The sequence below is a fragment of the Trichoderma atroviride genome, chromosome 1 (genome assembly GCF_020647795.1).
Source record: "Trichoderma atroviride chromosome 1, complete sequence".
Classification (NCBI taxonomy): domain Eukaryota; kingdom Fungi; phylum Ascomycota; class Sordariomycetes; order Hypocreales; family Hypocreaceae; genus Trichoderma; species Trichoderma atroviride.
The window spans coordinates 966,319-992,099 of record NC_089400.1 but is presented as its reverse complement, the minus strand read 5'-3'; the positions used below and the strand labels follow the sequence as shown (position 1 = coordinate 992,099).

Below are 25,781 nucleotides of genomic sequence, written 5' to 3'. Positions count from 1 at the left end.
CGTACAATTGTCTACCTTGATTTCTTTTTTTATGCCTCCTCTTGCTCTGCCATGCCACCCGCAGCTCTTGCTCGCTTCAGCATATCTTCCTCCTTCTTCTTCTCTAGTCTCAGCTGTCGTACACGCTCGCGGTCGACGTCGGCATTCTTTCGTAGTGTCTCGAGGGCCTGCATCTCGACAATCTCCTCGGTCGTAGGCTGCAGAGGAACAGCGCGGGTCTCGGCCATGAAGAACTCGAGGATGTGTGATGAGTGCTTGTTGGCCATGTCAATGTGTACGACGCGCTCGTCCGCAGTCGGGGGTTGCGCCTTGGAGAGGTTCGTCCGGGATGATGAAGGCTGGGCGAGAGGTTCGGAAGAAGCGGCGGGTGAGGCGTCGGATTTGCGGAGGTAGATGGACATTGTCGGGGGGAGCTGGTTCTGGTCGTGGCGGTTGACGATCATGGGGATGGAGGGGTTGTGGTATTTCAGGCGGGGGAGGTATTCCTTCCAGAATTTTCTGTTGAATGGCTTTTGTATTAGAGGTACGAGTCTTTATTGTTGCCGTGAGAGATGTGAATTGGCACGAACCTAGCTCCCATGTGGCCGCCCTTCAAGCTGATGGCAAAGTCCATGTGTATCCGGGTGACCTCTGAGGGGAGGACAGCTGCGCCGGGACCGCATCTTATGTTAATGAGCTGTTGAGTAAAATTGTAAGTCGGATGTCGTTATCAGAGCGGCGGTAGTTGGAGGGGTTGGTATAGATATTCATACTTTCTATAACAGCTCTTGGTTAGCGAACGATGCTGCTATGGTATAAATGATGGAATTCAGGGTGTTACCTTTCGGAGCAGGTTTAACCGCTCTCCTAATGACCTCATTTTGGACTGTGTCTTTGCGCCTCGACCGCTGCGAGGACTCAATTACTGACGGGGATTGATGCGCAGCAATTATCGCAACTCTCAGTCAATCTACATGCAATATCGTCTGAGAGCATAATCCCACTTCAAGAAAATCGCACCCGTTGGAGATTGGCGGGCCGGCTAATCATCCGGCGCTCTCTCTTTTTTTCCATGGTGGGGTGAACCATGCGACAGTGGGGGGCTGCACTGTCACTCACTGAGATTATAGAAGGTCGTTTTTAGAAGGGTCCTTTTTTCAAGAAAAAACTTCTGGAACTGAAATTTATGATCCACGAAAATCATCTCGACGAGGATGCATAGGGCTCTTACGGGACGTCTGCTTCAGCAGACATTGAGAGTGGGTGAAGCTGTACCTTCAGCAGGAGTGCCGCTGTACTTGTGTCCTGCGGTTGCAGGTCTATCAAGCAGGCTCTCACGTATAAGTCTGGGAGCTGCAGCAAAGGTTTCTCAACGACGAACAAATCACACCGAAACTATCACCAACAACAACGAATCAGCGCCGCCGCCATCGAATCTTTCGAATTTACCACTCAAACCGGTGCGAAGATTGCCGTTGACGTGTTCAGGATGTGGCGCATTTACGCAAACTGAGGATCCAGAGCAGTTGGGATATCTGGATGTTTCTAAGAAGAGAGTGAGAGAATGGATGAATCCTCCTACACGGCATCAAAATCCTCTGGAAGGAGATGAAGATAAGATTGTCAATGAGACGCTCGGATCTTTTGACCAGAGCAGGTTAAAAGAACTTGGTCTGGATCCTGCCATGCTTATGGAAGGTGGCGAGCCAGAGACCGAGGTCAAGAACAGTACGTCAACGCTTTCAGCTTCAGATTCCAGATGGGATTTCATACTAATTTTTGTACAGCAACTTCACAAAAAGCACCTGTTTGCGACCGCTGCCATGACTTGCTACATCACAGTACCAAAGGCGACACTGCAAAGGTTGCAATGTATCATCCAACAGTCGAGTCTCTGCGTGAGACCATTGAAGAGTCGCCTCACAAATACAACCACATCTATCATGTCATTGACGCCGCCGACTTCCCCATGTCTCTCATTCCACGGCTTAATGTGCTACTTGGAGATGTACCCCTACGCACGCGCAATCGACGGTCTCGAGCGGGCAAGTTTCAGCATGATCGCAAGACTGAGATGAGCTTCATTATTACCAGGAGCGACCTCTTGGGCCCAACTAAAGAGATGGTAGATGCCATGATGCCCTACCTCAAAGATGTTTTGCGCCAGGCTTTGGGCAGAGTTGGTGAGCGGGTCCGCCTCGGAAACGTCAGGTGCGTCAGCGCGAGAAGAGGGTGGTGGACAACGACAGTCAAGGAAGATGTCTGGAACCGCGGTGGTGCTGGATGGATGGTGGGCAAGGTCAATGTTGGAAAAAGTCAGCTTTTTGAAGCCATTTACCCAAAGGGTAGAATGATCGAAAAGCCCGAGCGGGCTGGTGGATCAACACGCCAAAGGGAAGCCGCCACAGCTAACTCAACGATGGATGAGAACGGCTTCGAAAGCGACGAAGATCTGGCAACAATCAATCTGGGTTCTCTGCTCCCACCTCCCCAACCAGCCAAGAATTACCCAGATATGCCAATCGTTTCATCTCTTCCTGGAACAACTGCGTCTCCTATCCGCATTCCCTTCGGCAATGGCAAAGGAGAGCTCATAGATCTGCCTGGATTAGCGCGCAGTGATCTTGAGTTGTATGTGAAAGAAGAACATAGGCAGTCTCTTATCATGAAGAAGCGCATTGTTCCCGAGCAGATCACTGTCAAGCCTGGAAGCTCCATAGTCCTCGGCGGAGGGCTGATTCGGATAACGCCACGGACACCAGACATGATTTTCTTAATGTATAATTTCACGCCACTCCACGAGCATCTTACGAACACGGACAAGGCCATTGAGTTTCAAAATCAGACCCGCCAATCCATCGGCCTTGAAAACATTGCACTGCCTGATATTGGAGATAAGATGAAGCATGCTGGCACATTCAAACTCGAACACGATGTGACCAAAAAGAGGGCTGGACCTTTGACCCGAAAGAACGCGATTGGGCTGAGTGTCGATACTCTTCCTTTCCGTGTGCTTTCCGTGGACATACTCATCGAGGGCGTCGGGTATGTGGAGATTGTGGCTCAAGTTCGCAAGCGACACTTGGAGCGCATACTTGCATCTCAAAATGCGCCCGCGGAAGCTAAGCAGGAGACGAAGCTCAAGGCGGCGCCGCAGGAGAATACCGACCCTTTTGCTGATATGTACAACATGAGAAGGGATATGTCTGCCGATAAGGTCGTAGAGACGAAGGTTCAACTCCAGCCCGAAGAGTCGCCAGAGTGGCCGGCCGTGGATGTCTACTCTCCGCTCGGCCAATTTGTGGGATCAAGAAAGCCAATAAACGGGTGGCTGAACAACAAGCCACGAGAGACTGCGGACCAGAAGAAGAGCCGGCCGAGGAGAAGTATGAAGGGGGCAAAGAAGCTGGAAAAGAAGCGAAGGGGCGAGCACCAGGCTGCGTAATTTGGTGTCACATGGCGGAAATGAATGCGTGTAACAATATCACCACTGCTGTACAATATCATTATGAGGAATGTATTATTATATGACCACATCTGAACGCTATTAGTTTATATAGACATGGATAGCAATACAAACTGGAATAGACTAAATGTTAAATTATACACGAGAGGAAGTGCCGAAGTGAGGACATGTACCTGAAGTAGCATGATAAGCGAGTGGTGATTTTTTGGCGATACTTTCCAGATCCAGAGCATCAGTGACGCCACCTGACTAAAGACGCCGCGGGGCGCAACTTACCTGTTCCTAGCTCTCTTTTTTTCTTGCCCACTGATGACATCTGCGCATACAAAACCCGTCACACGACATCCCTTTTCCGTTTTCTCTCCCATCCCCTCCACGTCAAAGATTTCTCTGTTCTGCATGATAGCGCATTAAGATTCCATGCGATAAGCCTCACTTTTACTCGCGCGATACTGATAGACCTGCTACAAACTATCAAGCAAGAAAGAATCAGGTTTCTCACAGAACCTTGCGCCATGTCGCAGTCGCAAGAGCGCGCCGCGCAGGCGCCGCCGGCATCGCAAACAACCACACAGACAAATCCACCACAGACAGCGCAGAGTGCGCCGAGAGTATTGCGGCTACGAGGAGGGAACACCTCAAATGGAAGATCGGTGCAGTGGGCAGAGGACGTGGTTGACAACGAAGGACTAGGAAGGAAAAGCTCCAAAGGTACGCATGGCTGCAGGAGATTTCTGTTTGCTTATGCCCAAAGCTGTACCATACGATTTATTCATTCTTGGTATCGCCAAGGCGGGATGTTACACTTATACAAAGTCGCGGATGAAGCTAACAGTATTTGTTCGCATAGTATGCTGCATTTACCACCGACCCAAGAAAGTCGACGAGTCCAGCGACGAATCTTCCTCAGACTCATCATCTTCCGACTCCGACTCCGACCCTGAGCCGGAAAGTAAACGGAAAGTCGGTGGTGATAAAGACGATTGTAATCACAATCATGATCATGATCATGGCCACAGCCACAGCCACAAGCGTGGCAGAAGAACGAATGGCAAGAAGAAGAGGACACCAAGCCCGAACGCCTACGAAAAGATACCCAAACAGAAGCCGAAAGATACGAAGCAAGAAAGCTCAAAATAGCACTCAATTCAACTACTCAGATGACCGCGCTACAGCCGGATTGGATCAAGATCGGATTTGTAAACAGGCTTTAAAGGGTACATGCTTTTCTTTTCTTATCCTTTTTATGTTTCAGGATTGATATTAGCATGGATTGCGGGACATGCAGAAAACTGGTTTCGAGAGAGTTTAGGAATTAGGGAATTTGTTTATTGCTTGTCATCAAGGGTATCATTGCAAGACAGAAATTGTTGGGTAAGCCAGGGCAAATACACCCAAGAATATGTCGAAATATATACAGTAGGGCTGAAAACGCCCTACCCAACGAAAAAGGGTTTTTCAAGGTTCCCCGGCCTCAGCCTTCTTCCCACTCTCAACAACAAAATATTTTCCGGCTTTCCTTGACGCCGTAGCCAAGGCATCCCAGTTCTCAGCATCAGACTGGATCTGTTCCTTGACTCTACGAGGCCGTTGATAGTGCCCCACGAGGGCCTCTTTGGCTAATGCATCCTTTAGATCGTCCAAGCCAATGGTATTCTCTTTAGTTGCAGCTTCGGTCTCATCCCTAATGGCTCGAAGAGGTTCCACTCCCGAGGTATCGACTCTCTGTACAGCCCGCGCAAATTGCAGCTGACTCTGGAGAGTCTCAATCATTGACTGCTCTTCGGCAGGGGATTTGGGCAAGGGAAGAGCTGATAGACGCAAGAGATGATGAAGCTGAGCGGGAGTGATGGTTTCTGGAGACTCGGCATGTGACTGAGATGGAAGTAGAGAGCTCACAGACCAGGTTGGTTTGGAGAGTATGTCCTGAGCTGTTGAAGATGGCGAGGCTTTGGATGATAGAGGAGCTGAGATGATTCTTGGATGAAGACGAGGACAAAGATGAAGGCTCTTCCTCACGCATCTAGAACAGAATGACATTGTAGCGATTGATTATAGCACACAGCCGTATCGAGGAAACATGAAATAAGCTTCTAGAAGTTGAGGATCTGCCGGCATGAATGATTCAGTGAGTGGCGTGTATCGTGAATAATTTTGTCCATGTGCCGATCCAGAGGTATCAAAATCGGCTTAGGCCAGATCCGGCCTTATCCGGCACCAGCTGCTTCAGGTGCTTCGCCCCCACCTCAGCAGCGTCATAGGCTCCAGGTCACGCCTAACAGGCGCTGTGGCAGTTACTAACCTCCAGTCGAGCGCAATCGCCTTTCTTACCACGATTCCATCTTACTACTAATATCAAGCGTTTCTCCTCCACACGACTCTAATACTCTTTTACACACAGAATCCTCGACATCATGGAAGATCCCCAGGCTCTAATCCAGCAGGTACGCCTCTCTTTCTTATCGTCCAGCTCGCAGCGCCCGCTCTTGGAAGATGGCAGAGAAGCCACTGGGCTTGGCTAACCTTTTAACTTGACAGGCCGAGAAGCTCGTATCAAAGGGCAGCGGTGGCTGGAGCTTCCTGGGCGGCTCGGACGACAAATTCTGGGATGCTGCTCGATTATTCAAGGAGGCAGCTCAGGCATACGAGCGACAGGGCCAAAGTACGCTTCTACCATGTTCTTTCACCCCGAGAGAGCCCCTCTATGAGATCATAAAGGATCTGTTGCTCTCTAACGCAATCACATACATCGACTAACTCTTGAGCCCCTTCTTCCCAGATATCGAGGCCGGCAAGACATACGAACGAGCCGCCGCCGTACGAGAGAAGAGCCTCAAGGAACTGGGCGACGCTGCCGACAGCTACGTCGAGGCCTCCGACGCCTACCGAAGAGATGATCCCGAGGCGGCGATCCGATGCCGAGAACGAGCCTTTGCTCTGATCCAGCAGTCGACCAGCGAGAGCAAGCAGACGAGGCTGTCTAGAGTCAAGGAGATCCTTGGTCAGATTTATGAGCATGACCTGAAGGATCTGAAGAGGGCGCGCGAGGCCTACAAGGAGGCTGCTGAGCGGCTACCGAAGGCGAGAGAACTGTGCGTGTTTTCCCTCTCCAGCGTGAAAGCATGAAACTACAATTTCTGCTACTTGGATGTATTATGGTCATGGTTAAGCTAACAAGCTGGCGCTTCTATAGGAATGCCAACAAGCTATTCACCCAATACGCCGATCTCGCCGCCCTCGACGAGGACTACTACGTCGCCATCGAAACCTACGACCGCATCATCAACTCCATGATTGGCAACCAGACCATGAAATGGAGTCTCTCCACCTACTGCTTCAAGGCCGGCGTCTGCCACCTCGCCACCGGCGACCTGGTCGGCACCCGCCGCGCCGTCGAGAGCTACCGCCAAAAGGACGCCGAGTTCTCCTCCCAGTACAAGTACAAGCTGGTTGAGGACCTGTGCGGCGCCGTCGAGGCCCACGACCAGGATCAGTTTGGCGAGCTCCTGTTCCAGTTTGATCGCACGAGCAGGTTGGAGCCGTGGATGACGGCCATCCTGGTCAAGGTGAAGAATTCCATTGAGGCCCCTGATGATGAGTTTGCGTAAAGGGAATGGAGAGGGAAAGAAATGATGTAAATTGAAAATTCCGGAGAAGAAAGAACAGAAAGATGTGTAGCGTTCAAGAAGAGAAATCACTAAGCAGACGAGGGTTTTGGTTTCATGGGCAGCTCGTCTGGTTTCGACTAATCAGGATGTACACGTGTTGTTTATTTATTTGTTTGTTCCTTTCTTGGTTCGTCATTAGGTATATATATACTCAAGGCAATCAGCCACAAGCCACAAGTCTTCATTTGACCTATCAAATCAAAACAACAACGAAGATGAGGACTCTTTTTCTCACTCAATGGGAAGATTGCGCACATACCAACTTTAACAACAAATGTCTCTTTCACAGAATTAAAACAAGGGACACATAAAATGTTTGGAAATAACGCTATTCCTTCATCATATATTCGTCTCTCTTGGGATCATAAAAAGAGATGTAGCTTAAAAAATTTAATATACACACACTTGCAAGCGTGACTGACAATCTGCCATTTCCTTCCTCCTCCTCCTATTCCTATTACCTATTATTAGTTCATTATGATTGCCAGGTGTCCTCTTTAACAACTGCGGTAACACAGGCCACTGCAGGGACAGTGTAAGTGTGGTTGGGGTCGGCCTCCCAAGTCACGGAGCCGTCTGAGCCCACGTTGATATACTTGTACTCGACGACGTCTCCGGCCTTGAGATTGACGGGTCCGATCCACAGAGGGTGGTTGGAAGCATAGTTGACGGCGTTCAGGGCAACACCGGCGCTGGTGCTCCAGTTGCCCAGGGCCTGGGCATTGCCAACGACCTTGATTGTCTGGCCGGGGACGGTCGTAGCAAGCTCGTGGAAGGTCACAGCCACGGAAGTTGGGGTAGCGCAGGCAATGGGAGTGAAACTGGTGCCAGTAGCCGCAGTCTTGGGAGTCTGTGACGGAGGGAATGACGTGGCTGTGGGACTTGAGTAGGAACCAGCCACTGTCGTGCCGGAGCAGGACGAGGGAACGGTGTTGGCGCCGCTGCTAATCCATGAAGGAGGGACAATGCCAGCGCGACGGGCCGTGGCAGTCAGGAAGGAGGCATACGACCAGGTCAGGTGAACGGCGGAGAGAGGAGTGCCGGTGTTCTTGTCGAACTGCTCGGAGAGAGAACCATCAGAGGGAACGTACTTGGCCGCCTCGCTGACGAATCCATCGGCGTAGGTGGATACGGCGTTGACGATGCTGGTGAAGGTAGACGAGCTGCTGGCGTAGGTTCCGGCTGTCACGCTGGGGACGAGCTCTTGGAAGAAAGCCAGAGAGGTGGAAGTGACGGTGATGGAGCCAGTCTTCTTCCAGACATACAGGGCGTCGTACAGCTGCTCAGCAACAGCAAAGGTAGAAAGATACCAGGGGTTTCCGTTAAAGTAGACGTCCTCTGGGTATCTACCAACGGCAACAGCAGTGCCAGCAGGGATGCCCGAGTTGACGCCATAGATGGAGCGGAAGGAGTCGACGTAGACCTTGAGGTTTGAAAGAGCCTTGTCACTGCAGGGCTGGAAAGTGGCGGCATCGCAGCCAATGCTGGGATCGAAAGTGTGAATAGATGTAAGAATGGAGTTGGAATCCTTTCCAGTCCTGCCGTCGTTGCTGTTGACTGCGCCGACTAGTGTTAGCATACGCATTCATCTACAAAATTGGTCTGCATTGATAGCTTACTGTTGGAGATGACATATCCGGATGGCGACCAGAACTTTTGAAGGAAGCAGAGAATCTGAGGAGCAACAGTGGAATAGCTGCTTCCCGACTGGCCAAGAGTAGTGGCAAGGGTAGCACCCTCAACAAGTGCTCGGTGCTGATTGGCTACAGTGAAGAATGAGCTGCCGTTGACCTCCTCCCACAGGTCAAATCCAGTTTGGTTCCTAAAAGTCAAGGTTAGCAAAGAACCAGTGAATAGCGGGCAAGAAAACAAGCAATCACTGACCAGTACTGGGCAACGTAGTTGAGATCATTTCGCACAATGGGCCAAATGATGTTCGACACTGTCGACTGGTAGTTGTTGCTAATGAGCCACTTTGAATAGCCAATCAAGGCAATGGCTCGAAGAGCTGGACCATCACGCTGCGGGCGGCCCCAGTTGCCAGTGAACTGGCTCAAGGTAAGCTCGAACTTGGGCTCGCCAAGGCCAGACCCGTCTGAGAGGGAACCAGATGGGTTTGAGATGCCCTGAAGAGTGACCTGAGCAGCAATGTACTGCTCGATGCGGCGCTGCAGGCCAGCATCGTAGTTCTGTGTGAACCGATCAACAAGCGTCTTGAAAACAAGAGCACTATCTCGAGTCCACATGTAAAAGTCTTTGTTTAGATTCGTGTTAGCGCACTGTATATATAGATTGTATATACGATAGTGGAGGTATAATGCAAAAACTAGCTTACAGTCTGGGTCAGTTGTGCTTGGCGACGCAACTACAGCGCCGATCGATGTGCCAAAAGCACGGCATCCGTCAGGACCAACATTGCAAATCAGATTGTTCAGGGCAATGGGAGTTTCCGAGTTGATGAAGTCAGTAACGGCTCGTTTTGTAATGTCGGATGCGCCAGGTCTTCCCAGGACCTTTTGGACGGCAACCGAGCCGAGCAGGACGGCCGTTGACAAGACATGCATGATGGGCGGAATAAATGAAGCGTGTGAGGAGACGTTGAGAGAGAGTGCTTGCGCTGAATGGCTCGCAGCCAGATCCATGGCGAACGCGGGCATCTTCACTATATAGTCGGGGGTCTGGAGAGAACTTTTGCAGTATGCTATAGCAAACGGCTTGTTTATGCCGAGCCTCGCCCAGTGGAATCAGTCGTCCAATGAGAAGCAGCTGTTTGAGCTCAGAGTATCTCGCAAATGCCGCCGTCAATGCTCAGGTTCTTCGGACTCGGACCGACAAAAGGTCTACAAGGCCAAAGTGGATGTGCGGATCTCCCCCATGGGGAACTGAGGGCCGGAAGACTATACAAAGGGCCGATTCTTCTCCGGACCCAAGGGCTGCAGTTCGCGGTACAGCCGTTTGAGGGGTGAAGAAAGAAGAGCCGAGCAGCCTGATGGGTAGCGGCCGGTGGTGGTGGTGGTGGGATGTTCAGCTCTCTTCTGCCAGCCAGCCTCTTTCTCGGTGTCTTCGACTTCAGCTCCTCTCGTCGACGATGATGCTGCAGAGAAGACGGCACTGCGTCGGTGGCATCGGGGCCGTCATCCTTTTTCTACCATCTCGCCACTCCGGGATCAGCTCCAGGCCGGTGAGATCCGACGAGTCGGCAACGCGGTCAACGGCAGATGGGCAGCTGATCTGATGCTCTGCCAGGCCGGGGCCAGCGCCCAATCACGCCCAGACGCTGCTGCTCTGCCTGGGCCACGCCGGCCAGCGTGACGAACTAGACTCAGATGCCGGGATGTGTCAGGCGAATGGGCTGGCAACGCGTCATTAGTCACGCTGTCAGGAGAGCATGCGCAGCTAAGGAGAGGGAGAGGGAGGGGGAGGGGCCAAGTAAGGAGGCAGCGTCCTATCAAGGCACCGAGGCTCCCAGGCCAGACGGCAAAACGCTACTGTACCAACAAACTCCCACAGCACAGCACAGCGCAGCAGAGCACAGCACACCACCTCCCGTCTCCAGGGGCTGCTCCGCATCTCCAAGCTGCTCCCCCCGTGGGGCAAATCCTGGACCATGTTCGTCTCGTTCGGGCTATGAGGCGCAAGGCTTGCCAGGTTCCCGCCCGCCGCTCATCCACTACCGCCTCTAGCCTCCGGTGCTAGCCCTCCTACCCTAGATCAACCGGAACATTAGCATTCATTGTCGCCGGAACTTTTGCGCTCCTGCATTGGCTACACGTGCTTTGCAGCTTACAATAGGAGCAAAGATGGGCAGCAGAGACGAAAAATTTTCAATCTTTGGATGTCGTCCGTTGTGCGAATTAGTTTGGGTGTGGCCAAGTGGTGCCGAGTCGGCGCTATTACTCGAGCTTTCAGAGGAGCTGAGCTGGGTGTGTTTCACAAGCAGCCGAGGGCTCGTGATGACAGGTAATCTTGGCTACATGCACATGCAGGTTGGACTGCCAAGCACGTGCCGTAGAAAGGATGAGAAGGCAAAAAAAGAACGTGGACGAATGAAAAAGGAAGAAAAAGTAGAACAGAGGTAGACGGACGTGACAGCATGAGTCGTCACCGCCTGGGTAGGTACGAATACGGAGAAGGTGCATGCTATCTACTGTACCTATGCAGGTAGAATGTCGGAGCAGGGTCTCGGCATCGAGCTTCACATGCATTGGCAGATAGATGAGGCACCCTGGAGGTAGGTCGCCACTTTCACAGGTACGGGGTGTTTTGGTGGGATTTCGCCGTGGGGGGACTTCTGACATCTGCCTAAATGTCAAGGATTGACATCATCAGAACCTCGCAGGACTCAGGAGGCTGCTTGTACGGTATCCGTCCTAAAGAATCACGAGGCATGCATCGAGTAAGCAAACTGTTTTCCCATCTGCCCCGCTGACAAGGGATCGCATTTTGCTTTCCGAATTCGTCGGGGTTATTTCGTAGATATTGCGGCCCGAGTAACACAATTAATCATGGTTTGCTCCGAGCGGCTAGTCGGGGTGGCATCTTGAGGTCAGACGGCTCCGAGTTGAGGCTCAGCAGCCGTCTACGGACGTGTCTACAGAGATGTCTACAGAGCATCTAGTACTACCTAGGCATTGCAAGCGCTGAGATGTAGGCATCCCATGGTTTTCCTCAACTTCATCGGCCGACGGCCTTGGTGAAAGGTTCGGAATATGGGGCCCCCGGGTCCTCCAGCCACAACACTCAAGCCGTCTTGCGACAGCGAATGAGGCAGCCAGAGGTCGAATTCTTCTTGGACCTGTCGATAGGATGATTGACACCATAACAAGTTGATGGCTCCATAGAGTTATCGAGCTGCAAAGCAGTCGACCCTGACGCGTGAACGCAGAGGACCGCAGAGCACAGATCCGTGTATGTTAAGAAGAAAAGAAGCTTGGAAGAAAATTTCACGATAGAGCCTTATATGGAGTCGCGATAAGATTGGCTGGTGGGGAGTATCACGTGATAGAAAAACCGGAAATATCTCGGCTAAAATAGTTTGCGCGCCAAGTGACGACGAATTTGGCAGCCAGGCCGCGGTGGAGCACCAAGTGCCGCCATCTCGTACCTACCTAACTAGACGGAGTTTGAGACTTTCTTCTTTCTTGCGTGTTCGCGACGTCCTGACCAACTGTTATCCTGTCTGATACCAACAGCAAGCAACCATGGACGCGGCAACGATCGAAGAGACAAATCGCATCCGAATCTCGCTGGGCATGAAGCCTTTGCCGGTACCCGGAGCCCAGGTATCGCATCAAGCTTCAGCGTCCGACGACGACGAAGAACCCGGAAGCACCGTCGAGAGTCGCCAAGCCCAGGCATATGACAACTACAAAAGGGTGCAGGACGAAGAAGCTGCCAAGAAACGACGCGAAGAGAAGGCTACCGCCGTACGAAAAGCCCGTGAAAAGGCTCAGCGATTTGCTCTTTTAGAGGGCAAGGGACTCGGCGAAGAAGGCCAAAGCAGTGATCTTGATGCAAAGGCGTGGTTGACAGGGCAGAAGAAGCGACAAAAGAAGATTGACACAGCAAGGAAGCTAGAAGAGGAGCTTGCTGCAGCAGAGGCAGCGGCAGCGGCAGCCATACAATACACCTCTAAGGACCTCGCAGGCATCAAGGTTGCTCACGATTCAACATCCTTTCTAGACGGAGACGAACAAATCCTTACTTTGAAAGATACGACAATTGACGAAAATGAGGAAGAGGGAGATGAGCTTGAGAATTTGGGTATCAAAGAGCAAGAGAAGCTCAGTGAAAGATTGGACCTCAAGAAGAAGCTGAAGGGCTACAACCCCAATGATTATGATGATGGCGAGGGCACTATCCTGGCACAATACGACGAGGAGATCAATGGCAAAAAAGCCAAGAGATTTACTCTCGATGACGACGGAGCCATCGCTGAACTGTCAGATATCCTGGATCAGCCAGAAAGGAAGGGGAAGAAGATTCAATCAATAAGTCTTGATGATATTGTCGGTATGTTTAAAAGCAAAAGACCCAAAAGTTTTACTACTGATACGATAGCTGACAATACGCTAGATGATGGTGTGCCTTCATCAGACTACCTTGCCCCTTCAGAAATCAAGGTGAAGAAGCCCAAGAAAAAGAAGGGAAGCAAGGGCACAAGGCAGAAGCAGCTTGATGAAGATGACATATTCCCTTTGGAAACCGCTCCAGTGGATGCCGGCTCTATGGACATTGATTCTAAGGCTTCTACGACTAAGAAACGGAAAGCTGCCTCTGCTGATAACTTTGCCGATGACGACGACCTTCAAGCGTCGTTAGCAATTCAAAGGAAAATTGCTCTAAAGAAACGCAAAAAGACGCGGCCTGAAGACATTGCAAGACAACTGAAAGAAGACGATGAGGTGCCTGAAGAGGCCCAAAGCGGCGGTCTGGTGATTGGCGAGATTTCCGAATTTGTTGCCGGCCTGAGCAAGCCAGACGATGAAGATCGCCAGACCAGGAAGCAAAAACATACAACAAAAAGCCCTGAAGCAGACGAGGATCGTGACATGGGCGATGGAGATGGAGACAGAGATGGAAATGAAGACCATGAAATGGATGATTATTCAGCAGAGATTGCAGCACACCGAGAAGAAGAAGAGAGGAATAACAATATTAAGCAAGAGGAGGAGGAAGAAGATGCGGGTATTGAAGATGAAAAGATGGTTGGTACCGGTATGGGCGCAGCCCTCGCACTGCTTCGAGAACGAGGGCTTCTCGAGTCCCAGGAGAAGACTGGAAGCTATGAAGACTTTGTTGCTCGCGAAGAATTCCTTTCCAGGAAGAGAGTCCTAGAGGGTGAATTGGACGAGCAGACCCGACAACAGAGAGAACGTGACAGAATGAGCGGCAGGTTAGATCGCATGTCCGTTCGAGAGAGAGAAGAGTGGGCACGACAGCAAAACACCCACCGTGACCACCAGCAATCGAAGAAGATGGCCGAGCTCTTTAACGCGGGCTACAAGCCAAACATCGAGTTGAAGTATGTCGATGATCACGGCCGATTGTTAGACCGCAAGGAGGCCTTTAAGCATCTCAGCCACCAGTTCCACGGAAAGGGCAGCGGCAAGGGCAAGACCGAGAAGCGCCTCAAGAAGATTGACGACGAAAAGAGGCGAGAGGCGCAGAGCATGTTTGACGCGAGCGAAAGTGCCGGCATGAACTTGGCGACGGCGCAGCAGCTGAAGAAGCGCAGGGAAGCAGGCGTGCGGCTCGGCTAAAGGTTTTCAACATAACGACGACTTGAGTCGATAGAACAGCTTCTTTTCTTCTTTTATCTTTTTTTTTGCGAAAATTGTCTAACCACTACCTCTCAGCATATTTATTAATGAAATACCGCTTGTTGGCTTTATTAGGGGAAATTGATTGAAACCAAAGGTGCTTATTCCTTTTCTTGTTATACTCTTTCTTTCTCTCGCTTTTTGTGTGTTTTTGTCCCTTGCTGACACTGCTAGAGTCGACATCGACGTGGTGTACCTACTCCAGGTTCGTCATCTTGATTCGATCCCCCTTCTCTATTGCTCAGCGTGATGATACCAGACAAATCTACTCGTAACGTGATAGCGTATCCTGTCTCTAGTAATCTGCCTCGTATTCTTATAAGAATTATTCCCGTAAATTCTAGATGATTTCCTTACTAGAGTATAGCCCTCGGCGTAGATGTATTATGATGGCTGTCGAACATGGAAAATATATTCAAACTTAGATATAGTCTACCACAATCCGGCGATAAATATACCAATACAATTTTGCAATTCTCTCAAAACTCACGTCTCTGCTTACTTGCAAATGGTTTTGCATATTCAACATTGAGAGTATCTCTGTGTATCTCGTATATAAATTGCTTGTAAAAAATGTCAACCTGTATATCAAAGCAATCCTTGCTCATAAAAAAAATCAAAAGTCCAAGATAAGACACCAAACGCTGCTCCCAAGGAAAATCCAAAACAATATCATGTAGCTTAAACAACGAATGAACGAAATAAATGTACCGTCTATATCCTGACCCTAGCTCCAATCCCCCGTCCTTCGTAATGGACGGTCTCTATCCAGTTTCCTATCCTTATTGTCGCGTTTGCCGAGGCATCCAGCTTCAATGAGCCATCCATGGCATCAATCAGTTTATCATAGCCGATGCTCTCCGCCGACCATGTGACTGGGAGTCGTGGAGTCTCCGTCACCCCTGGGGGGGCATCGAACGGCTCATCGTAGAGTATGTGGCCAACGGGTTCTGTATGGTTGTAATATGCTGTAGCGTTTATCATCTCGATATGTATAGTATTCTGCTTGAGTGGTGATGCCAGATTGAAAGAGGCTGTAGATGAGAAAATATGAAAGACGGCATCTCTCACAAAGTTTTTACCCTGGCTACTGCCGTGCTTCTTGTCTCCCGGAAGTCTGATTCGGGGTGTTGGCAGTGTGATGTTGAACTTGGAGAGAGCGTCACCGATAATAGGCAGTCCTGGAACACTGCCCTGATGAGTCTTGAGTGTCAATGTTGTGTTTTGGCCGGAAAGATAGTCGGATAGCAACTTCGCGGCAGCTTTGTGGCTTTCCTCGCCGCCAAGAGACACCGGATCCCAAGTAGCGGATACGGCAAGATTTGTGTTGTTTCCCAATTGTACATCTAGATTGTTGACCGTAACCTCTCCAATGATGAGCTCTTTGTTGTAGACGTGAACAGTTGCAAAAGGAATAAAGGCTGTGTAAGGTGTAGGATTCGTCAAATTGACCGATGCCTGCATGTGAACAGCATGTTTCGTTGTGTTCAGAATGACCAGATTGAAGACGCGCGGGTCAAGTTTCGTAAGCGATTTACCAGGAAGCTCTGTTCCATTTAGTTAGTAGAGCTATCCTTGGGCATCCTGTGACGTGAATCATAACTGTACTTTCAATAGCTCAAAAGACGCGTCATGACACCATCACAAGCGAGCCGCGCAATAAATTACCAAGGCGAGGACAAACGTTTTACTGGAATCTTGCCCTTTGCGGGGACATCTCTGAGAACCAGATCTCCAAGCACCGTTGACACCTTGATGTCAACAAGTGACTCAACATCAAGCAGAAGATCCTCGTCGCCGAGTAAAAGCTGTCCCATGACATCGCTGAAGACATCACTATCAGTAATGTCAAGGGGCACATTGGTGATCCTAGACGTGATTTCAAGCTCTGCTTGGCCGTCTTCGGGGTCGTTCAACTTGCTGGAATTGGCTTTTTGCCACTGCCGCACATTTAATTCGCCAAATTTCTTGCCTTCATAAAAGATGTTACCACTGGCTCGGAGACTGTTGACACTGATGTCCACATTCAGCTCAGAGGGAAGTACGGCCAAAACTTGGATCGTCCCAGAAACACGAGCTTTTGAGTCGGGGTCGTTGGGATCCGCGAAAGGACTTGGAAGTTTGAAGTCGACGTCTGTAAGAGAGAGGTTTCGAATAGCATCATCAAACGATGATCCTGGGAAGCTAAAAGGAACAGTGACGCTGCTGAGGAAAGATCTGATCCACTCTGGAACATCCGACTCATCGGAGTTCTGACCGCGGACGTAGACCTGGGCATCTTCGCCATTCATATAATGCTTGAAAAAGTTGTCAAGCGGTGACATCTTGGTGAGAGGACAGGCCTGGGTAAGCTCGTCCGACAGATCGTTGATGACGCCGGTGGCATCGACCGTAACATTAGCATGCGGTTCCACATCGATTGGATGGGTAATGGCAGTGGCGATCATGATGGGAGGTTCGGATGGGTCACAGTTGGGAACGAGGATATCAAATGCAAGCTTTGGAACAGTGAGGCCAATGGGATAGTCGTTGTATGCGACGATTGATGCGTTCGCCCCAACGGCCATCCGTCCTCCATCACCAATAGGAACGTCATGGATGTTGAGACGGTCAATGTTGTATTCGGGCAAAGATGGGATTTCGTTGGCTATAATGGAATTAGCAAATGTTGCAACACGAGAATATAAATGAAAAGACTCTTCAAATTATTGTTTTTTCTCCAAAGTACAATGCAGCAAAGGTGCGGTAGAGAGATTGACCTTCAAAGACCATGGACTCGACCACATCGTGAGTTCCAAGCGGCAAAAAGCCCGTTTTGATACGAAGTGCAGCCGAACCGGTCACCTTGACCTGTTCAAGCTTGCCATCTAGCCAGTCATTCACAATTTGGCGGAGGCTCTCGGCGTCTCCAGGGCTGAGGTCTGCCACAAAGTCTAGCACAGTAGGTTGCGCATCGACCAGATTGATAGTCAATGGAGGCACAACGGCAGAGCCCAGGAGAGCATTATCGTAATTGGGCAAACGAACGCTAACGTTTGTCTCTTCGGTATCGAGGGTTCTGACGATGCTGGTTGCCAGTCTGCCGAGGCGTCTTGCTGTGTCGTCTTGAACTCGAGCGCCGTCCAGCTTGAAATTGGCTTGGATCCGCACGCGAACGCTATCCGGAGTGAGAGATTCCAGGGATAAGCCGGTTGGTTCGATAACGGCAGCAGTCTCAGCGTAAGTCTTGATGGCAGGAGGGACGAGGAAACCCAGGACCATGACCACCACAGTGAGGGCGGCCAAGACTGCAATGGCGATGATTGAGGGCCATCGTAGGCGGCTTCCTGACTTCTTCGGAGACTTGTTTAAGCTGTCGCTTTCGCCATCTTCACTCTCCTGGCCATGATTGGCATCGGAAAGCAATGGCGAAGCCTCAGTGACCGGTGCGCGCTCCGATTCCGACGAGAGCAAGGGAGACGTCTCCGATGCCTCCGGTGGCTCATTGTCTAGTGTTGAGGCATCGGCAGAGCGAGAATTTGGTTTTAGGAAGCTGACCGAGACCCGGAAATCAGGCATGGCGGGCCTGGGAGTTGGGCGATGGCGTGAAGACTGCAGTAAGATGCGTCCCTGGCGAGACGTCACCTCTCACTGGAGGCTGAATGGGTTGTACGAGCAGCAGCTGCTGTAAGCGTATAGCCGTGAGAAGTGGAGGATGCTCCAGACTGCGGAGATGATCTCTGCTGCAAGGCAAGCCTTCCGGATTTGCCAAGATGGGCGGATTGATATTAACGGCTTGGGTTGAAGGTGGAAGTTGTTGTCGTCACGATCGAGTGACGGGAGTGGACCATTGGGTATCGGGTCGAGACAGTACACGTGGACGGGCGATGTGATTGGCTGATCGGAGCCACAATTGCTGAGTAACGTCCCCTGAAAAAGATAATGGAGTACCGAGTACCTGCGCAGGGGCCGTTTCTGCCTCCCAGCGTGCCGCGACCTGTGCTAAAATTAGTGCAGGCACCACTAATTTGTAGTGGCACGGAGTACTCCGTACCTTTGATGTCTCAGGTTCCTGCCTTGAGAGCTAACCTGTTTGAGCTAGCTAAGCTTCGTACCTCAGTCGGAGGTGGGATGCTCCATAATTGTATCTTCATCAGCCAATAGATGAAGTTGCCACATCTGAACCAGTTAAAGAGTGCTCCGCTTTTTTAAAGCGTGTGCCTCGACTGAGATACGCAGATGGAATAGAATAAGTGAATAGTGATTGCCTAGGAAAGAATAAAGATAATATAAGCAAGAGCAGCAATTGCAACAGTAGAAAACTACCTATTTACAAATCATGACTTGTGGCATAACAATAGAGTGTGTAACAGTAGATCGGTAGTGTCCTGATTTTCTCTCCCAACTTGACAGTCTCTTGATAAAGGGAAATCTGAAAGAGCTAAGCCGATGGGTGCTCCTTCAACTTATGTTACCAACCAACTCTTGAAAAGACAAAATGGAACATGTCTCGACGGAAAGCTTCGGAGGCCCCTCAACTGGAGAAACAAGCGCTCTATCTTGAAGCACAAGCTGTAAGACATGTTCCACTAGCATCGTGGATCACAAGTTAGAGATTAAGGCAGGTGAGCGGCAGATGGATTTACACCTTCCTGTAGATAACCAGTTTCAAGATTCATCTCTATTGCTGTATGCTTACCTGCTTTGCCTGGCACTTATAGCTAGGCAGCTCAAACCTGCCTCTTAACAGTTCGTGCTACCCAAGTGCTATGCATTGCAATTTCTGTTCTTAGTAAATTCGCATGTTAATTGGCGCTATGAATATTCTCTCGACTCTTACGCAGCCAGAATTGCATCTGTCGTATAAGTAACCTACTACAGGGGGTCTCCCCAAACGCTACCTTGGGTACCTACTTCAATGCCGCTCACTTCGTCTAGAGCTTCCAGTCTCATGATTGGAGGAATCAAGTAGCTGCGAAAACGCAAGACAAAAAAGGAGTAGGGCAGAAAACAGTCTTGGCAATAACCCGCCTTTATCCGCTCTTGGGTAGACCTCTGGCCTTAATTGACGAGCGCAATAGTATCTCTGACAGCCAGTACGTGCCAAGAATATCGCGAGCTTCCTCTTTTGGTAATCTGAACTATTGGCGCATGCTCCTATTTGTAGAACCACCTATGCATACGGCTTGCTTATTATTAGGCAGGACCGCTTGTTTGCAAGTCCACGGACAGCCCACAATATGCTCCGCCCTTCCGAGAAACTTATGCCAGAGTACTTTTGCTGGAGCTGCGATAGAATGAATCATTATTCTCATTCAATAAATACTATTTGGTAATCATCAGACACTGCCACTATCAATCACCTTGTCCGGCATTTATCTCGTAGAATTTGGTTCAGTGAATGCTGCTACCTCACTAATGCCGCCGTGCACTAAACTTAAATTTTACTCTACTTTCATGGTTACTTTAGTGGGCCCCGTTGCATTGCTCGCTGTTTTTTTCTCCAGGGGTTTCAAAGCAACAGAAGCAATAAACTAACATTAGGTAAGTTTTCGTCTTCGAGGCCTCGTGTCAAATGACTTCCAACCCCAAAGCGGAATTTGCAAGGCTCCCTCAAACTATGTTCCTAGATGGTTGCCTGAATGTATTACAGCTCAGAGAGCCAAGACATGCAAGTCTACTCCGCACTAAACTCATTGCTATGTTCCCTGAGCAAGAATTTGTAAGCTGCATAATCAGCTCAAATGCTGAAGATGAGGAATCTAGTTCAGATGTTGTGACCAAAATTGCGATTTTGAGCAATAAATTTAAATGTAGCAGCCGGCGAACCCGTAATCAAAGCTTCACCTGACGATATGGACAGTTTACGTAGGACATCCGTGAGATGGCCTGTTAAATCTTATAACATACCTGGAAGTGAGATGTGGTGAACTTAACAGACCGACCGACTCGTGGTACTGACTTGGATCTCGTTTCTAGAATGACCTTGGAATTGGAATTTAATCCACCAGTCACAGCTCGGCCCAACCCACGCCATTTAGACTTCTCCTGCCCAGTTTGGCATTTGGGAAGCATTAGCTGGTTAGGCGTAAGATCCACCGAGATCCATCCGAGAAACATGGCTGCAGTCCGCTCGATCCCCAGGGGCATAATGACGATTGATTGGCTAGCCTACAATGAAACACTCTGTAAGCTAATGACAAGCTCTTTGAACGCCATTATGGTCATTCCGAATCAGCCAAGTTCTTGGGTGTAGTGGTGCATAGTGATGCTTGAATACCAATCTCGTATCAGTCTACCTGCCATGGTAGGCTACGCTTTTCCTCGGGATCTATGTGCTAAAAGACAAGGTTAATAATACTGTTCGCTTATTTTGGTTGATAGGAAGTGCGTGAAGGCATAAGTATAAGTAGCCACGGCTCTGTCGATCATAGTCCCCATCTCCTGCCCAACCACTCAACTCAACTCAGGCTTTATTCCGAGTAATCGTGTCGAGGAGAAGAATCATCTTCAAAATGGTTGCCTTCAAGTCCCTTTTCGCCGCCGCCATGGCTCTTCTGCCAGCGGTCAGCGCCACCCGCACCTTTTACAACGACGGTCACCTCAACGGCTTTGACTTTGTTCGCCACGAAGCTCAGGGCACCGTCTCTGAAGTTTCCAACGTCGTCTACAAGGGCACCTCGGCCCTCAAGATGACCCAGACCTACCTCGGAACCTCGTACCACGACCGCTACCACTCCGAGGTCGACCACAACCAAGGCTACAAGCGTGGCGACGAGCTCTTCTACGGCTTCACGTTCCGCCTCTCCGACACGTGGGAGACGTCCAGCCAGTCCTACAACCTTGCGCAGTTCATTGCCAACCGCCCCGGCGCTGGCTGTGGCGGCGACGACTGGATGCCCTCCACCATGATCTGGACGCAGAACGGCCAGCTGTACGCTCGCTACGTCAACGGCCACTACCGCCAGCCCAACTGCGGCCGCAACATCGTCACCCGCCCCAACCTGGCCGCCATCAACCCGGGCCAGTGGCACAAGGTCATTCTCCAGATCAAGTGGGCGTCCGATGGCACCGGCTACTTCAAGGTCTGGTTCGACGACGTCAAGGTGCACGAGGAGTACAACATCTCCACCACCCTCGACGACGACAGCCTCTTCCAGTTCCGCATCGGCCTCTACGCCAACAGCTGGCACGACGACAACAAGATGGTTGGTAGCCAGAGCTTCCGCCAGGTCTGGTACGATGAGGTTGCTGTTGGCACCACCTTTGCCGATGTCGACCCCGGCGCGCCCAACTAAGTCGCTGACCGCGGAGACTTTCCTGTGAGGGCTGGATGATTATGAAATCGCACGATGTTCATTTTCTAACAGCTCATTTAATACTTGTATGAGTGGTGTATAGCTTTACAATTCTTACAAGCTCGTGTATATAGTTTACTGCCTACCTCCCTAGTATATATTCAACAAGCGTATACTACTGCCATCGCATACATGGACATACAATAAACTCTTTTATAACATCTTTCTCTTTACTTCTCAATTCAACAATGTAGTTTCCAATGGGAATGATTTTCAAACCAGTTTCATTTTTTTCTTTGTTGTTTGCATCCGGAGCCCTTAAAGTGCTTGCATTTTACATGCCTCTATACAAGCATCAAACGGGCTAGAGCTACAGCCAGCGACCCCACCTTTTTTTTCTGCGGCGAACCTCACATCGGCGCCGATGACTGACTCTTTTGCAGCTCTGATAGCTCTTCATGACTCTACATTTTCTACATTTTGACTGCTCGCACCACCAAATTTAAAAAATTGTTCTCCCGTCTAGGTCGACATTGCTCCATTCAATTTTCAGCATCATAACGCCAATTGGGAATTTCTCCAGCTCCAACTCCAAGTAAAGCTCTCGTCAGCTTAGAAAAAAAAATAAAAAGAACGTCATGAAGATCACAGCAGCGCGAGCTCTCCGAAACGCGGCCAATGGCTTCCAAAGCCGTGCCTACTCACAAGCCGCCGCCAAGCCCAGGCATCTCATGTCCATCAGCGACCTCAAGCCCTCAGAATTCTCCGCCCTGGTGCGCAATGCCGCCGCCCGGAAACAGGACGTCAAGTCTGGCCGAGTGCCGCACCTGAGCAACGGCCTGGCGGGTGAGACGGTGGCCATGATGTTCAGCAAGCGAAGCACCCGGACTCGAGTCTCGACTGAGGCTGCGGTTACAATGCTGGGGGGACACCCCATGTTCCTCGGCAAGGATGATATTCAGCTTGGTGTTTGTGCTTCTTGGTGTTTATTGATTTTTACTCGACTTGGTCACTAACACTGGGCAGGTGAATGAGTCGCTATATGACACCTCTGTTGTAATTTCATCAATGACATCTTGTATGGTCGCTCGAGTCGGCCCTCATTCAGATGTCACAGGACTGGCCGAGCACTCGACCGTGCCTGTTATCAATGCCCTCTCAGATGATTTCCACCCCCTGCAGACCATTGCTGACTTTCTCACCATCTACGAGGCCTTCCCATCTTCTGTCTCAAGCGATAACAGCCTCAACCTCAGAGGCCTCAAGGTTGCCTGGGTCGGCGACTCCAACAACGTGCTGTTCGACCTAGCCATCGGCTGCGTCAAGACCGGCGTCGAAATCGCTGTCGCCTCGCCCCAGGGCTACGGAATCCCCGACCACATGAGGGAGCTCATCAACTCAGCCGCCAATGGTGTCAAATCACCCGGCAAGCTCTCAGAGACGACTGTTCCCGAGGAAGCCATTAAGAATGCCGATATCCTTGTGACCGACACCTGGATCTCAATGGGACAGGAGGCTGAGAAACAGAAGAGGCTCAAGGCTTTCGCCGGCTATCAGATCACCAACGAACTGGCAACTCGGGGCGGTGCCAAGGATAACTGGAAGTTCATGCACTGCCTGCCCCGACACCCTGAAGAAGTTGCGGATGAGGTCTTCTACAGCCCGAGGTCTCTCGTCTTCCCCGAGGCGGAGAACCGACTCTGGGCAGCTGTTGGTAAGTCACTCTTCTGCTAGCCATAACAATATAACGCTAACTTGCTCTTTTTCTTTTCACAGCGGCATTGGAAGGCTTCGTTGTAAACAAGGGTGTTCTCGAGTAATATTAAATTTAAAACTTATGTAGTTTTCTTTTTAGGAAGAAACTTTTTGCATATTCTCAAAAGCACAGGCGGTTTAAAAAAAAAATCGAATTCATACAAAACTGCTATAAACCAACGAACATTCCCTTTACCAGACGCCAAGTGTCCCAAATGGCACTAGCTAGGTACAATTAATACTCGTAGAAAATCATGACTTTAACCAGGAGGAAGCTGGCTGGCATCAACAACCTCGTCGGCATCCTTAATGATAGGCTCCTCGGCGTGCTTGGCAAGTGGTGATCTGGGCAGGGCCATCAGACCAGTACGGGCAGATTCCAAAATTCCAAAGGGAGAAACCAGCTTCAAGAATGAGTCAATTCTCAACGGCTTAGCGGAGCTGTAATCCAGAATATTAGCCGGGGGGTTGTTCTAGAAAGTGACGCTCATGAGGATGTTGTATGACTTACACTTCAACAATGCAGCTGGTAGTGCTAATATCCAGCACCTTGCCTCCGAACTGGTGGGCGAAATAGGTGATGGTCTTCAAGTGCTCGTGCTTGTGTCGGAGGGCCTCACTGGCAGCTAGCTTGCTAGGATGGAAGTCCTTGGCCGACTCTTCGAGAGTTCGCTCAAACTCGTTGGTAGACTCGCCATTGTGCTCGCCGTTGCTGATTTCGCGGTGGTGGGCGAGCAGCTCCTCAAAGTATTCGGGTCCGAGAATGTTGACCTTGGCAAGAAGGAGTTCGCGCTGGACCAGGGCGGCGTTGCTATAATCCAGCACAGCCCAGACAGGCACCAGGTCTTCCAGCTGTCTTCTGGCCTGCTCGACAACGCCGTCCTGGCCGGTCAAGACGATGGTCATGCGAGACAGATCCTCCACCTCGGTGTTGCACACAACCAGAGAATCAATGTTGAAGCCTCGGGCAGCAAGAATACCGGAGAGACGAGAGAGCACACCTGGCTCGTTCTGGACCAGGCAGTTGAGGATGTGACGCTTCGGAGGCGCCATGGAGGGCGTGGGCGTCTCATAGAGAATGTTGGAGACGGCGGCCTGGGCCGACCAGGCTGGAGGAGTGTCGGTGGTGGGCAGGGGAGAAGAGCGGCGGCGCAGGGCCTTGTAGGCAATGGCAGAGGTTGAGCTGCTGGACGAGCTGTGTCGCACAGTCGTCGTCCGCATAGCAGTGGGGAAGGACTTTGCAGCGAGGCGCAAAGACGCGCTCCATGGCCGAAGCGAAGCCATCCTGCAGTGCCGTGAACCAATCGAGTTCGGTCACTGGAAGACAGTAGGTCGGACGGCGATGGAATGGATTGTTGGATGGTTCGTGAGCGTTGAGTCAGTGAAGATGAAGGATTTAAAAGAAACAAAAAAAAGTTAGTGGCCTCGAGAGTTGGAGGTGGGCTCCGATAAACCGGAGGCTTGACTGACGCAGCGATTTAGCACGGTTCAGGTTGGCTGACGGACGCTAAGATATAGGGAAGATTCCGCTACTGCTGCATTTATACTTCTGCAAATGACGACTGCAGTCAACTGGGCGTGAAAGAACTTGAGGAAGACTCTGATTAGTTGCTGGTACCTTGATATATCACAAGGAGGCGGTTTAGCGCACCAAAGTTCCTATGTCTCTGGAGCTCAACGGCTCCAGCACTATCACGAGCATAGTCCAGCACCCAAAAGCGATCGGATGTGTGCCCCGCGCATAACCTCCCCCGCGATCTGGCCATACCCGGCATATGTGAAAGTACAAGCTACATCCTTCTATGCAGCATATGGTGTTTATCGGGCTCAATCTTCTTCTTCTTTTATGTAATTGATCGCTTTATGTAGGCCATACTGAACCATTAATTCTTCGACCTTTGCTGTCGCTCTGAGCATATCTATGCTGTACTGAGCCTCTTGATAGAATCTAGCTCCAAAACCGGCCTCAACTAGCCTCACGTAAGAGCGCATGTGTGGCTGACCGCATTGCTACCATAGACAATGAGATGGCGTATTCTGAGACCCATTGCTTGAACATGCAGAATTCCACAGTTTACAGCTTGAAACGCATCTCAATTTTGCCCAATTGCTGCAGTGGCCCTGCGTACATTAATAGGGATCTTTCATCAGCAAGCTCCGACACCGCAGGCCAACTAGGCGCTTCCCCAGCTTTAAGTAGTCAATATTATGTAAGCCGCAACCATTGGACTCCGCACGCGCAAGTACATTTTTCCGATGCCAAGCAGGCGCACCCTGTCTATCTAATCTTGGTACGAGGCAGAGGAAAAAAAGG

General features: G+C 50.5%; 11 protein-coding genes across 11 annotated transcripts; 6 read left to right on the top strand and 5 right to left on the bottom strand.

Moving 5' to 3' along the window:
• Positions 1–29: 29 nt before the first annotated feature.
• Positions 30–613, bottom strand: TrAtP1_000387 (mitochondrial 54S ribosomal protein mL61; the record flags this gene model as incomplete). The annotated part of the gene is made up of 2 exons (XM_014091714.2): positions 30–498; positions 570–613. The coding sequence occupies 2 exons, from the start codon at positions 611–613 to the stop codon at positions 30–32; spliced, it is 513 nt and encodes a 170-aa protein (XP_013947189.2).
• A 494-nt stretch (positions 614–1,107) lies between these two features.
• TrAtP1_000386 (uncharacterized protein) lies at positions 1,108–3,570 on the top strand. Its single transcript, XM_014091715.2, has 2 exons — positions 1,108–1,707; positions 1,767–3,570. Exons 1-2 carry the CDS (start codon positions 1,194–1,196, stop codon positions 3,422–3,424), a joined length of 2,172 nt encoding a protein of 723 aa, XP_013947190.2. The 5' UTR covers positions 1,108–1,193; the 3' UTR covers positions 3,425–3,570.
• A 390-nt stretch (positions 3,571–3,960) lies between these two features.
• Positions 3,961–4,585, top strand: TrAtP1_000385 (uncharacterized protein; the record flags this gene model as incomplete). The annotated part of the gene is made up of 2 exons (XM_014091716.2): positions 3,961–4,156; positions 4,296–4,585. 2 exons carry the CDS (start codon positions 3,961–3,963, stop codon positions 4,583–4,585), a joined length of 486 nt encoding a protein of 161 aa, XP_013947191.1.
• A 318-nt stretch (positions 4,586–4,903) lies between these two features.
• On the bottom strand, positions 4,904–5,485 carry TrAtP1_000384 (uncharacterized protein; the record flags this gene model as incomplete). The annotated part of the gene is made up of 1 exon (XM_014091717.2): positions 4,904–5,485. The coding sequence occupies one exon, from the start codon at positions 5,483–5,485 to the stop codon at positions 4,904–4,906; it is 582 nt and encodes a 193-aa protein (XP_013947192.2).
• Positions 5,486–5,859: 374 nt separating this feature from the next.
• TrAtP1_000383 (uncharacterized protein) lies at positions 5,860–7,053 on the top strand (the record flags this gene model as incomplete). Its single annotated transcript, XM_014091718.2, has 4 exons — positions 5,860–5,889; positions 5,984–6,107; positions 6,225–6,537; positions 6,639–7,053. The coding sequence occupies 4 exons, from the start codon at positions 5,860–5,862 to the stop codon at positions 7,051–7,053; spliced, it is 882 nt and encodes a 293-aa protein (XP_013947193.1).
• A 535-nt stretch (positions 7,054–7,588) lies between these two features.
• Positions 7,589–9,755, bottom strand: TrAtP1_000382 (uncharacterized protein; the record flags this gene model as incomplete). The annotated part of the gene is made up of 4 exons (XM_014091719.2): positions 7,589–8,670; positions 8,733–8,935; positions 8,998–9,367; positions 9,449–9,755. The coding sequence occupies 4 exons, from the start codon at positions 9,753–9,755 to the stop codon at positions 7,589–7,591; spliced, it is 1,962 nt and encodes a 653-aa protein (XP_013947194.2).
• A 2,559-nt stretch (positions 9,756–12,314) lies between these two features.
• TrAtP1_000381 (uncharacterized protein) lies at positions 12,315–14,375 on the top strand (the record flags this gene model as incomplete). The annotated part of the gene is made up of 2 exons (XM_014091720.2): positions 12,315–13,125; positions 13,189–14,375. The coding sequence occupies 2 exons, from the start codon at positions 12,315–12,317 to the stop codon at positions 14,373–14,375; spliced, it is 1,998 nt and encodes a 665-aa protein (XP_013947195.2).
• Positions 14,376–15,149: 774 nt separating this feature from the next.
• On the bottom strand, positions 15,150–17,993 carry TrAtP1_000380 (uncharacterized protein; the record flags this gene model as incomplete). The annotated part of the gene is made up of 3 exons (XM_066110558.1): positions 15,150–15,982; positions 16,120–17,082; positions 17,195–17,993. The coding sequence occupies 3 exons, from the start codon at positions 17,991–17,993 to the stop codon at positions 15,150–15,152; spliced, it is 2,595 nt and encodes an 864-aa protein (XP_065966630.1).
• A 2,936-nt stretch (positions 17,994–20,929) lies between these two features.
• On the top strand, positions 20,930–21,808 carry TrAtP1_000379 (uncharacterized protein; the record flags this gene model as incomplete). Its single annotated transcript, XM_014091722.2, has 1 exon — positions 20,930–21,808. One exon carries the CDS (start codon positions 20,930–20,932, stop codon positions 21,710–21,712), a length of 783 nt encoding a protein of 260 aa, XP_013947197.1. The 3' UTR covers positions 21,713–21,808.
• A 353-nt stretch (positions 21,809–22,161) lies between these two features.
• TrAtP1_000378 (uncharacterized protein) lies at positions 22,162–23,603 on the top strand. Its single transcript, XM_014091723.2, has 3 exons — positions 22,162–22,680; positions 22,739–23,426; positions 23,489–23,603. The coding sequence occupies exons 1-3, from the start codon at positions 22,351–22,353 to the stop codon at positions 23,530–23,532; spliced, it is 1,062 nt and encodes a 353-aa protein (XP_013947198.1). The 5' UTR covers positions 22,162–22,350; the 3' UTR covers positions 23,533–23,603.
• On the bottom strand, positions 23,604–25,592 carry TrAtP1_000377 (uncharacterized protein). The gene is made up of 2 exons (XM_014091724.2): positions 23,979–25,592; positions 23,604–23,908 (listed from the first exon to the last, which is right to left on the bottom strand). Exons 1-2 carry the CDS (start codon positions 24,749–24,751, stop codon positions 23,728–23,730), a joined length of 954 nt encoding a protein of 317 aa, XP_013947199.1. The 5' UTR covers positions 24,752–25,592; the 3' UTR covers positions 23,604–23,727.
• Positions 25,593–25,781: the final 189 nt, after the last annotated feature.